Below are 18479 nucleotides of genomic sequence, written 5' to 3' on the forward strand. Positions count from 1 at the left end.
TATTATCATGATCGTGAATGCTTTCAGGACAAATCCCTGGCATCATCATACAATACAATCAGTCATCATCACCAACCACATCCTATAAAAAAAAAAATTATTTTTTTCCACCTCTCTGGTTCACTGTGCAAGACACAGTTGAGATAGTTCTCTCTCTGTTTTTTATTTGAATCATAGTTACAAGCTTGCTTGCGTCCTTGCCGTAGATCCATTAGGACAGTGTCACGGTCTCCAGGTAATGACCGGGTTCCAGTTAAATTAAATAACGTCGAGACGGACACGTCACTGGTTTTTGGTTGCAGTTTTAAGATTGGTTTTTATTCAAAAATTATTATTTTGCTTAGCCTATGTTTACATATATATTCCTATGCTGTCGTCCGCGACAGCTACAAATGAGAGGGAGAGTGTCAGTACATACATACATATTGTTGGCGCGCTTGCATCAAAGTGGTTGGTCAGCGTTCACACGCTGGTTACTCATAATATGACAAAAAATGTAACGGGTTCCATGCAAAGGTAATTCAGAATCTTGCTTTCATCGTGAAATTCGCTAAATATGTGGTCTATTTTTGGCTTATCTGATTAGGTTTTACAACTTTTTGATTGACTGCGTGATTGAAAACTCATAATTTCTTTGGTCTACTTAAATTTAAAGTAATTGCTGCCATTTTTTTAAAATATGGGTCGCGGATAATCTTTAACCGATTTTGAAAAACGTCAAGTTAAAGGCTATAATGAATCTGGCCTAAAACATAATTAAATAGTGTGCTACAACGGCATTAGAGAGGCGACTTATTCTTCGAACTGCTTCGAATTTCCACCTCTCTGCCAGTAAAATCAGGGATAAATGCGGTGTAAATGCTAGTTTGGCAACAGTAAAACGAGTTATTCGGAGTGCTAAACACTTAAAGAGATTAAAAATAAAAAAAAAAAAACCTCCTCTTAATGATATACGAAAGAAAGCGCGACTTCGATTTGCGCGGGATCACATGACTTGGAACAAGGAGTGTAAAAAAGTAAAAAATATAAAAACCAAACCCAAAAAAAAACTGTTTGTATTTTGTGAATATTTATTTATTTATTTTATGAATAATTAATTGTTTTACCTGACAAAATTTGTTTAGTTTGAATCCGAGTCCTCGTTATAAAGATATTAAGTTCTAAGTTTAAAAATGAAGTCAAACCTATTCAGTTGAGCGGCACTGTACATATATGATCATGTTTAGATGTATATTTATGTGAATATGTTTAAGTGCATACATCAACGTATGTACATATATTAGGGGTGTTCTTAGTTGTATGGGGGGGAAAAAAAATATAAATATTTTTTCAAGTGCCGGGCATTTTTTTTTTTTTTAGTTAAAAAAAAAATCTCGAAAAATTTGGTGTCGATCGGATAATGTTTGATGGGCGTGGAACTCACCTTAAGTTTTCAGTGTGATGTGAGCGAGATGGCATGTGTTTCGCGCCATTTACAATTAGTGCTGCAAGTGATCTTTCTAGACTAACAATCAATGCAGTGATAATAATTTTTTTGCAACAAGCCCGTATTTCGCACAGGGATCTTAATAAAGCTGCAGTCAAATTAATAAAATTATATGAAGATTGGAATCATATTAAAAAAACAAATATCGAGAAATGATCTGAATCTCAGAAAAAAAATGTTCACACATTTGTGGAATGTCTGGACGACATTGCAAGTGTAGATACACAAGAACAAATTAAGATTGAGGAAGATAAGCAGTTTTTACAAATGCAACGACAGAAAGGACGTCCTGGTTGTATGGTTGGTGTTAATATGACATTATATGCACGGGAAAAAAGATTTCAAGAAAAACAGCATACCCGGAAAAGAAAACACGAAGATGGAACATCAGCCCAAAAACGTAAAATAATTATTTAAGTAATAAAATCCAGGTTTCAACAGATTCATTGCTTAATATTCTTTAGACATTCCTCAATTCATGGATAGCAGTGATGACAATGATATCAGTCAGCCAATTGCTATACACCTAGACCTCGCTTTGCGTTGGGGATACGTTCCAAAAAAACACGACGCAAAGTGAAACGACGCAAAGTGAATTAAGATTTTCTATAGGCAACCATGGAAAGATCAAAGATAGGTTCCCGGGCTATGAAAATACTAATTTCTAGAAAGAAAAATTGAACAAAGTAAACATTTAAAAACAAAAATGTTATTCCATTCATTCATTAAAAAAAAACTGCTTCTATTAAATCAAAATAACCTAATAAAATATTTGATCTTTATGAGTTTTTAGTGGCTTCGTTCACCAAAAATTCGTCCAGAGTTTGGTGAATAGCTTTTTTTTGTAAATTTAAATAAATTTCTTGGTAGCAGTTGATAAAACTTCTGTCATTGTCAGGATCGTTTTTTATCAAAATTCTCCATTGCTTCGTCAATCAAGCCCATCGCTTTTGAAATTTGTTTGGAGGTTAAACACTGTTCCACGAACATTTCTACTAAACCGTCCCCGAGTTTTGATAGCAAGACGCAATTATAAAGAGAAGTGGGTAAGCTAGATGTCAATGTTGAAAAACGTAAAACTGCCAAAATTCAAAGGCAATGTTGGTAAAAGTTGATATTGGTGTTGCCACAATGGCTGATTTAGAAAAAAAAAGCTAAACACTCGAACTCACAACAACGCAACAACGAGAATATAACGCACAGTAAAAATTAGTACACCTAGACCTCGCTTTGCGTTGGGGATACGTTCCAAAAAAACACGACGCAAAGTGAATTAAGATTTTCTATAGGCAACCATGGAAAGATCAAAGATAGGTTCCCGGGCCATGAAAATAGTACTTTTTAGAAAGAAAAATTGAACAAAGTAAACATTTAAAAACAAATATGTTATTGCATTCATTCATTAAAAAAAAACTGTTTCCATTAAATCAAAATAACCTATTCAAAATAATAAAGATAAATAATCTTTATGAGTTTTTAGTGGCTTCGTTCACCAAAAATTTGTCCAGAGTTTGGTGAATAGCTTTTTTTTGTAAATTTAAATAAGTTTTTTGGTAGCAGTTGATGTTTGCAGCTACCGCCTGGGATACCTTAAAACTTCTGTCATTGTCAAGATCGTTTTTTATAAAAATTCTCCATTGCTTCGACAATCAAGCCCATCGCTTTTGAAATTTGTTTTGAGGTTAAACACTGTTCTACGAACATTTCTACTAACCCTTCCCCGAGTTTTAATAGCAAGACGCAATTATAAACAGAAGTACATAGGTAAGCTAGTCAATGTTGAAAAACGTGAAACTGACAAAAATTCAAAGGCAATGTTGGTAAAAGTTGATATTGGCGTTGCCACAATGGCTGATTAAGAAAAAAAAAGTTAAACACTCGAACTCAAACCAACGCAACAACGAGAATTTAACGACGCACAGTGAAAATTAGTACTAATAAAGCAGCGACGCAACTTCGAAAACACGCAAAACGAAACGACGCAAAGCGAGGTCTAGGTGTACTAATAAAGCAGCGACGCAACTTCGAAAAAACGCAAAACGAAACGACGCAAAGCGGGGTCTAGGTGTACTCGTAATGGATAAACAAAACATAAGTTAAGAATCAAAATCGGATTCAAAACGAAGTTTTATAACATCTCGATTAGTCGCAGCTCTAGACAATGCCAAATAATCTGATGGGATGGCAGTATATATAGTATTAGGACATCGTGCAGACGAACTTGTCATCAATCGTTCAACTATTCACCGGATCCGTCAGGCAAATCGTATAAAACAATCTACAGAAATTTCTGCTGAATTTGACGACTAAGTAAAAGAGTGGTTTACAAATTTTTTCGGTCATTTTAAACCAATAATCTTATCATAACTTACAGATGGATAAAACTGGTGCCCTGATTTAAATGGAACTTAGCCGGCTCGAAGTCAATCTTACAAAAGAAGATGTAATTCCCAACTAGTATTCGCTTTGAAGATATGGTATGGCTGTTGCAATTCTGGAGTTCTTTAGCAAAGTCTGCTGATGATAGAACTTGGTAGTTCTTGAAATAGCTATACAGACAACCTGCTCATCTTTTTGTGTGTTGCCTTTGAAATAATCTTCTTTTGTAAGATTGACCTCGAGCCGGCTAAGTTCGATTTAAATTTCAATAGGTCGTAATCTCTAACCAGATTCCTTTAAAATATCTATTTTTATTTAGAAATCAAATTCGGCTGACAAAAAAGGAAGAAAATGGTTTGCGTGCTGTTGGCATTTTCTTGGTGAAAATGTACGTTAAAGCATGGTTTAAGTGTACAAATGCAATTGAGGCTCCTTTCCATGATCTGAACCATGTAAAAAATTGGTTAAAATATGCAAGTACTGACGCGGAAACCTCGTCTATACTATTGAATAAAAATTGCCAATCATTTATGGTACCTTGCCGAAGACTTAATAGCTCTGGCGTTTTTTAATTCGAATGTCTCCTCCGAAGAAAAAATTCGTATGGTTAGCAATCTTAACTCAAAGGAACCAAATGTTCAACTGAAAAATAATAGACATTACTCTAGTTTGGTAGACTTCCAAAAATACTCCTTGTCTGACTTTGTGTCATCAAAAACAAAGATTTTTTTGAGAAAGCTAAGCTACCACAAACATTTTTTGAATTGGATGCATCAAACTGGAAGCAAACATTTGAATTTCAGGAAGGTTTAACATAATGCCTTGATCTTCTTGTGGTAAATGATATGGCCGAAAGAGGAGTCAAATTTATGCAGGAGTACAACAGAGTTCTCACAAACAACGAGGAAAAAACCAATCATTGCTTCAAGTTGTTGAAGCTTATAAAAAAATACCCCACTGTAAAAAAAAGTGATCTAGTCAGTGATAATAATAAAAAGTAAAGTTAAAACCATTAATTAAGAAACATTTGATTCTATTCTTTTCTTTTTGTAATATAACATCAATAGTGTTCTCAATGTACTGACATTTTATTTCATAGCATTCCATCTCGCTCACATGACATTGGTATGGTGCTATGTATGCTTATATGGGAGCATCACACTGAAAACTTTAGTTGAGTTCCGCGCCCATCAAACATTATCCGATCGGCCCAAATTTTTTTGAGATTTTTTTAGACTAAAAGGAAGAAAAAAAATGCCCGGCACTTGGTGAATTTCGAATTTTTATACCCTTGCAGAGGGTATTATAAAATTGGTCAGATGTTTGTAACGCACAGAAGGAGACGTTTCCGACCCCATAAAGTATATATATTCTTGATCAGCATGAGAAGCTGAGTTGATATAGCCATGTCCGTCTGTCCGTCCGTCTGTGCGTATGCGTTTTACTCAGCCGTCTTAAGAGCTATCGGGCTGAATTTTTTTTTCGGGGTTTTTTATTACCCGGGAAAAATAAAGTATGAAAACCATCAGAATCGGACCACTTTATCATATAGCTCTAGAAGAACTAGAAGAAACATTTTCATAAAAATTGGAGTATGCTATGAAATTTACATATGTTTATTTATATTTACATATCTTTCGTCATAACATAACTATTAATGTCTGTGCCGAATTTGATCAAAATCAGGCGATAATATTATAGAGCTGCCATAGAAAGGATCGGTCTAAAAGAGTGACTTTTATGAATAACTTTGTTACTTTTGACGTGATTGCTTTTAGGTTAAACGTTTGTCAGTTTTATATATCTGGTAATGACTGTGCCGAATTTGATCAAGATCAGGCGACTATATCATATAGCTCACAAAGAACCAAAGGGTGGTAAATAGTGACTGTTCGATCTGCCCAGTTGCAGATGGTAGAAGAGTCCAATGCTTAATAGCATGTAGAGCGGAGTATGGAAAAAAATTCTCTTCGATTTCAGGAAAGAAATCATTTTTATATTTCGGTTTCATGAGTTAGAAGCTGTTCATGGGCCATGTAACGAAGCATGTAGAACATGTTAATGTAAATACAGTGCACAGTGGATCCGCTTACATGAAGCCGCAGCCAAAAATACTTCTAGTGGTGGTAGGATCTTGAAATTTTCACCAAGGCTTACAAAAAATATTTAAATTTAGTGGTAAAAAGATGGAGGTGATTTATTGGAGTGCATGCCAGCCAAGCCCCATATCCCACACATAAAAAATTTAAACATTTAGTTCTATGAAATTCAAGCAAAACTTATAATTATTAATAATATTTATAAAGTATCCTCTAATAAACTATATACAGAGTTAAATAACTTTGAGTTACCTTTATTTGGAACATTTCTCTGACCGGTTATAAATGAGTCCGACTGTAAAAGGAGTGAATGTATTATATTTGAATGTATTTATATTTGTGTGTAATAACGCGTGTCAATTTTCGGATGTGATTAAGTCTAAATTTTTTAGTTCCTTATTATTTGATTCTGCAGTTTTCTCCGAAAGCTCTTCAATTGAAACAATTGCGTGTTCTATTATTGCAGATCCATTAAAAAGAACTTTATGCACTGCAGCTTGCATATAGTACCACGGACACTTATTGATGTGATCCTCGGCAGTATCGAGGGCATATGCGTTAAATTTGTCGGCATTAATTTTATACCCCGAAGTATAGTGGCACAACGATAGATGAGATTCTCATTTATTCCTGTTATTTCGAAAGCCAACCTTGTATTTGAAAAAAATGTTCTCGCAGTATTTCCGTCGTTCGATGAGCCTCTACCTCCATCTCTGGGCTTGTCTAAAATTAAACTGAGTTTTTCACGAAAATCCTTTTGAATTTTGATTTTTTTTCCCATGACTTTTTGTTTATGTTCATTTCCTCTAACTTGCCACATTTTAATGACGGACTTCTAAGATATATGCAAAAAGTATTAAAAAAAACGTATTTTTGCATGAAGAGGCGAAAGACCAAATTCAAAATGTTTCATCCTTAAAATATTTTTCTTCTTCCAGTGACACTTTGCTCGTTTCTTGTTTAAACTGGAATCAGTTGATGAAGGCCTGGGGTTTTCCAAAAAAAAATTCGGTCAACGGTTGAAATGAGTTGGAGAGGTACATATGAGGTATCAAATAAGCTTTTGTCTTCGAAGCCGTCAATGGAAAACTTTTGCTTATATTCGCTATGGCCTGTCTTCCATCAAATCCAATTAATATAAAATTATCAACCGAACCCTCACAGGCTGTTTTGACAACATCAGCTTGAAGTTCCAGTATGGTCAATGCTGTGTTGTCCAACAGATTTTGCAACTCGACTTCGGCGTAAGATTTGTCCACAGAAACATTGCCTGGATATCTCTTTTTTTCGCAGTGACTATACTTTGATAGCTTCGAAAAAAATCAAAGGATATTTAATTATTAACGAAGTCCCTTATCAGCAAATATTGGCTTTTGACATGCCGGTTTCCATTGAAAGCAAAATTACTTCGATAGGATCTGCTGGCGTTTTGATTATCATTGCGTAAAGCAGAAATAGCAGATTCATCGATCTCGTTCAGCTGAGCTATACGTCTAAAAAACTGAGTCTAGGACGGTCACGTTGAGCACTTTCCGATGTTTGCTTAAATTGACTAATTTTCATTCAACCAAGCGCATTGATATTGGAGAGCAGATGATTTTTTGCGGTTGTAATAAGTCCGCTTTAAGCTTCTTACATATATAATAAATTGATTTCATTAATTGGCTTAAGTCAGCTTCGTAGCCCTCCTTCTCAATTTCAAGTTGCACAAAATTGATTACTTTTTGTTGTTTTTCGGTTTTAGTACCTATTTTTGTGCACCATAAATGAAATACATTCAGGGGTGTAATCACAAAGTGATTCGTATTGCATTCCGAAATAAAAAATAAAGAACATAAATTAAAACAATATTCGAATTATTTGAACAACATAAATTAAATGACCATAAAAATTGTAGACAAACACGATAGATGTAGCAAATTTAACCTTGAAAATCAAGGCAATGATGCGTTTAGTGTATCAAAGATTGCAAGCACATCCGCGACTTTCCGTATGTAACTTTGACACTTTTAATATGTTAAACACAGATAAATAATGTGAAATAGAAAATTTTTTATGGAATCAGGGGGAACACAACTAAAAGTTTAAGTAAACATAAAAACATGCACAAGAACGGTACAAACATATAGGTTTATTTAAAAAATAATTATACTGCAGTTACAAAAAATAATTCAGATTTATTTTGATTAGCAAAAAGTAAATACCTTTAACTTAAAAATCCATTTAAAATAATTAATTTAGGTGCACTTAATCGTTTGCCACACAAATTGCAAGTTCACTTGCCGTTGAGCGTGCAGCTGTGCGAAAATATGAACACGTGTTGAAGCTTTTGGTTAACAGTTAGAGTTTCAGCAAAAACCAATTTGCACTAGTTAAGAATGGACATTTTTGAGATAAATAGTCGTAATTTTTTTTTCAATATTTTGTGGTGATGTTTTCGAATTTTGACCCATGGGCGGAACCACAGGGCCGTGTTAGAAATTCCAAATAATATAAAGAAATCTTAATATATACAAAATCTAAGTTAGCGATGACGTTTCCTCTAACATACTCCCCCATTGAAGGATGAAGTATGACTCCTTCAATTTACATACAATTTACAACATCGTCTACTCTGACATTTCCATCTGCCCCAAGTATAGCTTCGACCACACGACCAGTAATCCAGCATTGCGGTCAATAAGTGGCTGGCCAAATATGTTTTGTAGGGAACTTTGCTTCGAATACGGTACGAAGAAAGGAATGGTCCACATAAATCGACTCCGCATATCAGAAATGGGCGGTCGTCCAGGAGACGGTCAGCTGGGAGGTTGGCTGGAGGTTGTCGCATTAATACTGGTTTGTAATGATAGCAATGTGGGCAACTTCTAACAACCTTTCGAACCAATTCGCGAGCATTTTACGATCCATACTGTTAGAAGAATCGCAGAATCGCTATCAGAACCTTAGCACCCGCATGAAGGTTTCGCAAGTGTAGTTCTTCAATATATGTGGTATTTTATTTATATTCCGGTTTCTTTATTGGCAATGATGTTAGTGTTACAAATTAATATTATGGCTTTAACAAAAATCAAAACTGACTGCAGGTCTGTCCCGAAACGTGTGCACGCTGTCGTTGCAAACTTAGAAGTCAAGTGTGACGTTCTTTTATTATTATATTATACTGGCTTAGCACTACGAACTGGCTTCAGAAACGATGACCGCTTCTGGTTCTTTTATTGTCTATCGGTACCTCATCACCGGTCCCTACATTCGGCCCTCCTGACGTTTCATTCGACTCGAATGAAGTTCCCCAAGGTTTCATGAACTCGGCCACAGTGGATGTTTTAGTTGGCCCTTCCGTATCTCCCATCCTTTCCACCTCATATCTTCCGTGTTTCTGCACTATAGTATTTTCCTTTGAGCTTAAGACCTTCCCCGTATTGTGTCCGCTTTATCGCTACTAAATCGTTAAGTCTATATTTCCTATCGATCTTTCGTTTTGCATCATGGGACTTTCGATTTTCGTCCTGAAGGCCTTTAATATTTTCAATCGCCCTATTTCGGATCTCTTGTCGTTCCTCATCCAACTTGTTCACTATGCATTCGAAAATACGCTCTTTTAGCTCTGCATCTTCAGGAACTCTCATATCTAAACCTGTTAGTATCCTAAACGAACTCACTTTGGTGCTTCTTGGCTCAGTGTTGTTTATCATTTGTTGCACCTTGCCTACATGCTTATACCAGGTTGCTGGACTTTCCAAACTCAATTTAGTTAACATGGGTACAATGATCTTGTGCATTCTTTCGACCTGTCCGTTTCCCCGCGGAACACCAGTTGTAATTAATAAATGTTGTATATTATTGTCCTTACAATACTGTTCAAACAAATGTGACGTAAACGCCGTTCCCCTATCGGTCACTACTCTTACTGGGCTACCGAATATATTTGCTTGTTTTTCCAAATAATTTACGACTTCTTCTGCCCCGGTACTTCGGGTAGGATATAACCATACGAACTTACTAAAACCATCGACAACTACTAACAAATGATTGTACCTCTTCTTAGTGAGGTCCATCGGACCCACATGGTCAATATGATATGTAACTAGAGGCTGATCTCCCTTATCAATCGCTGTCAGATAACCTTCTTTTCTACCCAATTTCGCATTTGTTATAATACACTGTACGCAACTCTCAACTAATCGTGTAACTTTTCCTTTCAATGTACGAATGAAATATGACTTTTCGACCAACAACTGTGTTTTCTTTGCTGAGAAATGTCCTTGTTTATGGGCAAGTAAGATAATTTCATTCTCTATCTGTCGGGTACTACGATCAACTGCTTATTGGCATCTTTGAACAAGACCTCATTCAAAATGTAGAAATCCTCATATGCGCCCCTTTCAACTAAACTTCTTATAGCATTTGTCCAATCATCAACCAATTGAGCTTCCTTCAGACGATGAATAATACTATCCGATATTGAATAACAGGCGATTCGACTCAAAGCATCTACATGCCTCATCCTTGATCCTGACCGATGTTCTAGACTGTAATTAAAATCCTGCAAAAACATGGCAAACCGGGCTACTCTCAATGGAACTTCCTGTTTTTTCATGGTCATAGTAAATGCATTACAGTCTGTAACTACAGTGAACTGCAAACCAAGAATGTAAACTCACCACTTTTTTAGAGCCTCAATCATGGCTAGAACTTCTAGCTCGTATAAATGATAATTCTGCTCACATGCCTACGTTTTTCGACTCATATACTGAATTGGATGGAACAAATTATCCTCAGTATCTTTCTGCATTAGAAGTGCCACGTAACCATATTTTGACGCGTCAGCATGGACCTCTGTTTGCGCTTTCGGATTATATAACCTCAATACCGACTCACTAGTTAACGATGCCTTCAATCGTTCAAATGATACCTCTTCGATCTCGCTGAACACAAATTTACTATCCTTCCGCAATTAAAGCATATCCCACAATGAATTTTCGAAAATACGATGTTAAGCCCAGAAACCTTTGCACTGCTTTCTTATCATGCGGTCTTGGGAAATTGTGTACCGACGAAATTTTCTCTTCACTCGGTTTTATTATCACTTCACTTATCACGTATCCTAGAAAATTGACTTGATTTTGTAGAATCTGACACTTTTTCCAGTTTGGATGTAATCCGTTCTTCTCGGCTACCCCCAAAACTAATTTAATTCTTGACATTCCCTCTTCAATGTCCTTGCTTGGAATGATTATATCATCCATATATACGATCGCTATACCTTTCTGAATAAGCTCCTGCATTGCTGCCATCATGAATCTAGTAAAGACCGCCGGAGAGTTTGAGATACCAAACGGTACATATAAGAATTCGTACTGTCCTTTCTGAGTAACAAATGCAGTGAACTTTTGCGAACTTGCTTCTACTGGTACATGAAAATATCCATTTTTCAAGTCCAGTGTAGTAAAAACTTTTCCTCCTTGCAACTGATCAATTACACTGTCCATCAATACTATCGAAAAATTATCGCGAATCATCTTTTCATTCAATTTTCTATAATCGCAGCACAACCATTTAGCTCCGTTTGACTTTGCTACCAATACTATAGGGGATGCATACACCGATGTACTATCTCGAATAATTCCTTCCTCAAGACATTCTTGTATCTGATTATCTACAATCTGCTGATCGCAGTAGGCCAACCGTCTTGGGTGTTGGTATACGGGAATATCATCTTTCAAAATAATTTTCATTTCAATCTTCGCGTCAGGATTGTGTTTTGGCTTGTATCGCTGAACTATCATTTCGACCTCTTTAGTCTGTTCTTGGTTTAAATGAGACAGCTCTAAACCGATTTCGTCCTTCCCTTCAACAGATTCAGTATTTTCTTGTAACTTCTGCTCACTGCTAATTAAAAACTGAGTGCCATCTTCTGTCACCTTCATGTCAACCCTATCAAGAATCGTTCTTCCCAAAATAGCGTCAAACCCCATGTCCTCATCGGGAACTACATGAAACTCAACTACTATTTTAATTGTTACAACCTGTTAGTTGTTTAACTTCTAGCTTCCAAAAAACACTTTGACGAATCAAGCACATATACGCTCCTGTATCTATGAGCCCTTTAAATTCAATATTCTCATAGCTAACCTTGTTTAGTTCTAACCCAGACGGAGTGAACGTACTCGAACTAACTTCAACTTTGTCATGTTAAACAACATTTGCTTGCTTCTCTCGTTTAATCTGTGCTGCACGATGATCTGGCTGACCGCACTTAAAACACTTTCTATCGAACTTAGGACAATCTTTTCTTAAATGAGTCGCCTCTCCGCAACCAAAACATTTTCTCTCTCGAGCTTGTACTGCCTGTGCTTCACCCGAATCATGTGACTTACTTTTAAATCTGTTTGTTGCCTTGTATGAATCACGTCCCTTCTTATAAATTTCGATTTGAAACTTTAACTCTGAAATATTGCATGCTTGGAATAACATCATTTTGTTGGTTTTTGTATCCGGAATACCTTTAACGAAGTACTCTATCAGACTCTCCTCATCTACGTTCACCGGCTTCGCAATTTCCATCAATGCATATAAATATTCATTTAGAGTTTCGGCTTTCTTCTGTTGGCGATGATTTATCTTCTTATGGACTGCAGCTGAAGATATTCTTTCACTAAACTCAGCACGAAGAGCTGTTTTCAAAGAATTCCAGTTTTTAATATTTCTCTGACTCCTTATGAAAGATTTTGCCGCCCCACACAATAACTGTTTTCCATACACAAATAACTGTAATTCATTCCACTGTACCGTGGCTGCACATTCTTATAGTTCTTCAATCCCAATGGATTGCTCAATAGCAATGTTGGGAATATCTGAACCAGAATACTGTGACACACTGTCCTCAAAATCGTTCAAAGTAAACCATGATCTCTCCCCGGTGTAACTACGTTTTCTGCTGCAATCTCTACTCCCCCATTCGCTGTTACAACTGAGTGATCGTCATCTTCCTCCTGCACACCATAATAGGTGAGTAACCTATTCTGCAAATCCCGTTTCCTGCCAGTCGTAGGGAGCCCTAGTTCGGATAATTTCGATCGCAACGCCACTACGCTTAGAGCCAGAATCTCTGCAAGCTCCATCTCAATTACAAGAACTTAAAATTACGTACTTACTATCTTCTTATACTATGTTAATATTATTTTCTAGCTTTGAAAATTGTTATCAGTTTTCGCTAGATCTGAATAACATAAGCTTTTCCCGTCTTTCGTTGGACCCACGTCGTTCTGCTTTGTCTTCGTCTTCTATTGTTCACCGCCACCACCAACGCAGTTCACTCCTAGAACTCAACGCTAGTCTCTGTAGACTTCCAGTTTCGTTGCGTCCAGCCTTGGCTAACCGCTGTACACTTCTCCAGCAGTTAACACAGCCTCGAAACGTTGTTGCCTCCAACACTGGTAAACTACTGTACACTTCTCCAGCAATCTACACAGCCTCCGTTGTGGCAGCCTTGTATCGACTTTGCAACCTTGAATCGATCTTGCAACCGGAATCGTTGTTGCCACAATTCTCTCTAGCGCCCTACACTTCTCCAGCGCTCTCTATTGTACACTTCGATCCGTTCCTGCCTTGCCTTTGTATTGCTGGTGGATCCCAATGGTACCTTCTTCGGCCAAACCTCTCACGACTATATCGTAGTGTGCTGGAAAATTCCAGAACTACCTTTTTTATCAGCCTTCTCACTCCTTCTGCAGTTGCCTTATGTCAGCGTCACTTGCTGTCTCCCTAATCGGCCGAATTTTGAATTCTTTTTGCTCGCCGATACCACGCTTTTACTGCAGCTATCTCGCTTCCTATCACTTGAACGTTCCCTCGAGGCAGCGTCACTTGCTGTCTCCTTCCTCCTTAGAATTTCGCAAGTTTTAACGAATTTGTGAAATTCAACAGCCAATATTAATTGTTTCACTTTTAAGCTGCCATCCCGGTTGAGCCCCCAATTTGTGGTATTTTATTTATACACCTAGACCCCGCTTTGCGTCGTTTCGTTTTGCGTTTTTTCGAAGTTGCGTCGCTGCTTTATTAGTACTAATTTTTACTGTGCGTTATATTCTCGTTGTTGCGTTGTTGTGAGTTCGAGTGTTTAGCTTTTTTTTTCTAAATCAGCCATTGTGGCAACACCAATATCAACTTTTACCAACATTGCCTTTGAATTTTGGCAGTTTTACGTTTTTCAACATTGACATCTAGCTTACCCACTTCTCTTTATAATTGCGTCTTGCTATCAAAACTCGGGGACGGTTTAGTAGAAATGTTCGTGGAACAGTGTTTAACCTCCAAACAAATTTCAAAAGCGATGGGCTTGATTGACGAAGCAATGGAGAATTTTGATAAAAAACGATCCTGACAATGACAGAAGTTTTATCAACTGCTACCAAGAAATTTATTTAAATTTACAAAAAAAAGCTATTCACCAAACTCTGGACGAATTTTTGGTGAACGAAGCCACTAAAAACTCATAAAGATCAAATATTTTATTAGGTTATTTTAATTTAATAGAAGCAGTTTTTTTTTAATGAATGAATGGAATAACATTTTTGTTTTTAAATGTTTACTTTGTTCAATTTTTCTTTCTAGAAATTAGTATTTTCATAGCCCGGGAACCTATCTTTGATCTTTCCATGGTTGCCTATAGAAAATCTTAATTCACTTTGCGTCGTTTCACTTTGCGTCGTGTTTTTTTGGAACGTATCCCCAACGCAAAGCGAGGTCTAGGTGTATTCCGGTTTCTTTATTGGCAATGATGTTAGTGTTACAATTTAATATTATGGCTTTAACAAAGATGAAACTGACTGCAGGTCTGTCCCGAAACGTGTGCTGGCTGTCGTTGCAAACTTAGAAGTCAAGTGTGACCGTCTTTTATTATTATATTATACTGGCTTAGCACTACGAACTGGCTTCAGAAACGATGACCGCTTCTGGTTATTTTATTGTCTATCGGTACCTCATCACCGGTTCCTACATATATTTATAAGTGATGATGAGTCTTTGGAAGCAATAACAGCATTATAGCGTCCAATGGTATTTCATCCATGGCAATACGGCCTCCAACACTGATAAGTTGCATATTTTGAGTTCATATCTGTTTATTTGATATGAATGGAGTTAGTTTTTGAAGCTTGTAAGTCCTTTAGTTCTTTGGCAAACACATCACTCTTCTACTGAAATCCTTTTTTCAGCATTTATCGTATTATTTCTGTTAATACGAAGTGAGTTGAGAAGTCGTAGAACGTATGCTTAGACTCTCACAATCATACGAAACGATGATAGTCTACTAATGATCTGCTCAACTACTTATGCCTTTTTCTTTATAACTAGTGCTATATTTCAATACAAGGGTGTTTCCCAATTCTAACATATTGGGCTCGAAATCTGTCTTTCAATGTAGTACATCAAGTGCTAAAAACTTTGGTCCACGAAATCAAATTGTCTGCGTCAAATCGAGGGCGTCGCAATCACTTGAAACAATGTCGGCGAGATTATCCTTTCCAGGCACGACATTCCAAATGATATCCTGCGAATAAGCTTGTATGATTGCGATTGGCAATGAAGCATTTTCGAGTTGATGGGTGCATTTTAATCCAATGAAGAACGACAGGTGAATCTTTCCAAAAATATGATTTGCAGACAAGATATTTAAATTTGTGTTTCATTTTAGTCCATGTTTGGCATAGTAGCACGAAAGCACAAAGCTCTAAACGAGGTATATTTTGTGATTGGGTGGGCGCAACCTTCGATTAAGTCTGCTCCAGCTAATACAGTAGATCCAATTGGAAAAAGAGTCTTATAAATCTCTGATAAGAGCTTTAGGGGCTTGATTACGAGAAATGGAGTGTAGGACATCCCATAGGTAACAGTATTCAATTGAAATAGTTGAATCGGTTTTTGCGGTGACCATCTCTATCCTCAGGAGTGACGAGAAATTGTCTGTACATTGTTGTTATGTCAGCTGTCACGGCATGGCGGTATAAACGAAACGAGAGTAATGTTAGGATCAGATCTTCTACTATTCAAAGTAGGTGCAACCGTAAGAACGTCATTTAATGATACATTTGAAGATGATTTATACGAAGCGTCAAATACTACGCGAAGTTTAGTTGATGAGCTCTGCGGTCTAAGGACACAATGGTGAGAAAAAATGCAACGAAGCTGCCTCCATTTGTTGCAACTTAAGATATTCATCTAAAAATTTGATGTACATTTCCTTTAATCGGTGTTGATATGCACGCCTTCTTTCTAGTTGAAGAAAACGTCTTTTTGCAGCGGAGAAAGAGGGTCCAAGTTGTTTAGGCGATTCCTTCAACGACAACCAAACCTGTGAGGTAGTTAATCAGTCAGATCCATATAAAGGTACTAGAGGGGAGAGGTTAGTTAATTAGTCAGAATCAGGAAAAATAGGTCGATCCGATCTTATAAACATCACAATTAGAGGAGTCAAACACAAATATGAGATCCAATAACCTTCCGTTAATATAAGTGACAGAATAAGCTTGGGGCAAAAACAAAGCCATGTGTCATAGAGTAACATTGGAGATTTACACGTACGGAAACAGGTAAACTAAATCACCTAGAACTATGAAGTATGAACATACCTTTGTAATTAGAAGCTAACAAAGAGACAAATAAATTGTATGGGGCAATAATTTCCAGGCAAAAAAAAAAAAAAACGGAAGGCCGGGGCTTCTACCCTACAATCTTAGGCTGTAGCAACGCGTCGCATGCTATTTTATGCTATGTTTATATAACAGCCATATAAAATAGTAATCCAATTTTACTAAAATGCCAGTTATTATTAATAGGTATATGAATAATGCTAATAATAATACGGCACAATCATTTAATGGTTTATTAAAAGTAAGTAAGTCGTCTCGCCGACTTCGGTATACCATCCACCAGGTGAACAAATATTTTAAATTTCGAACAACAAATGTGTCTATTAAATTCGTTTTACATGTGTCACTCGTTCACTCTCACAAAAACAAATGAGCACTCTAGCCTACGGCCAACTCCGCCCTAATGGGCCGCCTAGTAAAACTCTTTTATACGGATATCTTCCATGTTTATAGTCCGATTTCAACAAAATTTGGTAGGTACGTAGATATTAATAGGGCTAATTAGTGTGCTGATATTATCTACACGCACACCAAACAATATTTCATACCAAATTTGGGGTTCTAGCTTTGTTGATTTTCGAGAAAATTAGTTTTATTTAATCGGGCGGGGCAAAATTTTGAAAAAAAGCTAAATCTGCGCGTGTACTGAGCCAGTAAACATTCCAAATTTGGTGTCTATAGCTAGTATAGACTTTGAGAAAATCAGAGATATGTAATTTGCGGGGGCGTGGAAAATATTTGAAATAAACTTGAACATCGTAGGTATTACAGGAGTCTAAGTACCAAATTTGGTGACTCTAGCTCTTATAGTCTTATAGTCTATAGACGGACGGATATGGCGAGATCGACTCGGCTGTTGATCATGATCAGGAATATACATATAAACTTTATAGAACACTTTACCTAAAGTGGCCTAGTTGATCCAGACGTCGTGTTGATCAAGGATATGTATTTATACTTTGTATGATCGAACCTGCTTTCTTCTATGCGTTGCACACTTTTGACCAAAATTAATATACCTTTTCTGCTTCAAGGGTATAAAAAAGTCGAAACCATTTGTAGCAAAACTTTTTTTTGTAAAGGTGTAAAGAGATTTATTTACCATACTTAATTATTTAATTACAGAGGTTAAGCAATGACCACATATGCTACTTCTTGTATCAGATACTACGAGGATTAAAGTATATACACTCAGCAAATGTTTTACACCGCGACTTGAAACCAAGTAACTTATTATTAAATAAGACGTGTGATTTAAAGGTGGGTATTTTTAAATATGTTTTGGTTAGGTTGTCGTTTAATGTGTTTTTTCAGATTTGTGATTTTGGATTGGCCCGGATTGCCGATCCTGAACACGACCATACTGGTTTTCTAACCGAATATGTAGCTACCAGGTGGTATCGTGCTCCGGAAATTATGCTAAACTCAAAGGGATATACCAAATCAATTGATATCTGGTCCGTTGGTTGCATTTTAGCTGAAATGTTAAGCAACAGACCTATATTTCCGGGAAAACACTACTTGGACCAACTTAACCACATCCTTGGAGTCTTAGGATCGCCATCACAGGAAGATTTGGAGTGTATAATAAATGAAAAAGTAAGTTAAACACAACCATGATAAGAACGGGGCAACCCATAACATTTTGTTCATCGTCACCGGCAGAATAGGTAAATTGAACTGTCCCATATCGACTATAAGCCGACTAGAGATACATATCTGTCTTCTGTCTTCGAAGCTAACTTTGGCAATACCGAAGCTTATATACCCTTGCAGCCCTTGGCCAAGGGCCCTTGTTCCAAACTCTTTTTCCGTCACTCAATTTATCAATGCACAGAGAAAACCTTCCAATCATCACTTTGT

At 36.7% G+C, this 18479-nt stretch overlaps 1 protein-coding gene across 2 annotated transcripts in view; it reads left to right on the top strand.

Moving 5' to 3' along the window:
* The window catches only part of LOC6652698 (mitogen-activated protein kinase ERK-A), a 66889-nt gene that overhangs the window by 20371 nt on the left and 28039 nt on the right, over nucleotides 1–18479 (top strand). For both annotated transcript variants that reach the window (XM_023181277.2, XM_015176486.3), the window contains exons 5-6: nucleotides 17742–17876; nucleotides 17931–18215. In XM_023181277.2, the coding sequence (XP_023037045.1) occupies nucleotides 17742–17876; nucleotides 17931–18215 (420 nt within the window). The remainder of the gene's footprint in view (nucleotides 1–17741; nucleotides 17877–17930; nucleotides 18216–18479) is intronic.

Source organism: Drosophila willistoni, unplaced genomic scaffold, assembly GCF_018902025.1.
Source record: "Drosophila willistoni isolate 14030-0811.24 unplaced genomic scaffold, UCI_dwil_1.1 Seg169, whole genome shotgun sequence".
Lineage (NCBI taxonomy): Eukaryota > Metazoa > Arthropoda > Insecta > Diptera > Drosophilidae > Drosophila > Drosophila willistoni.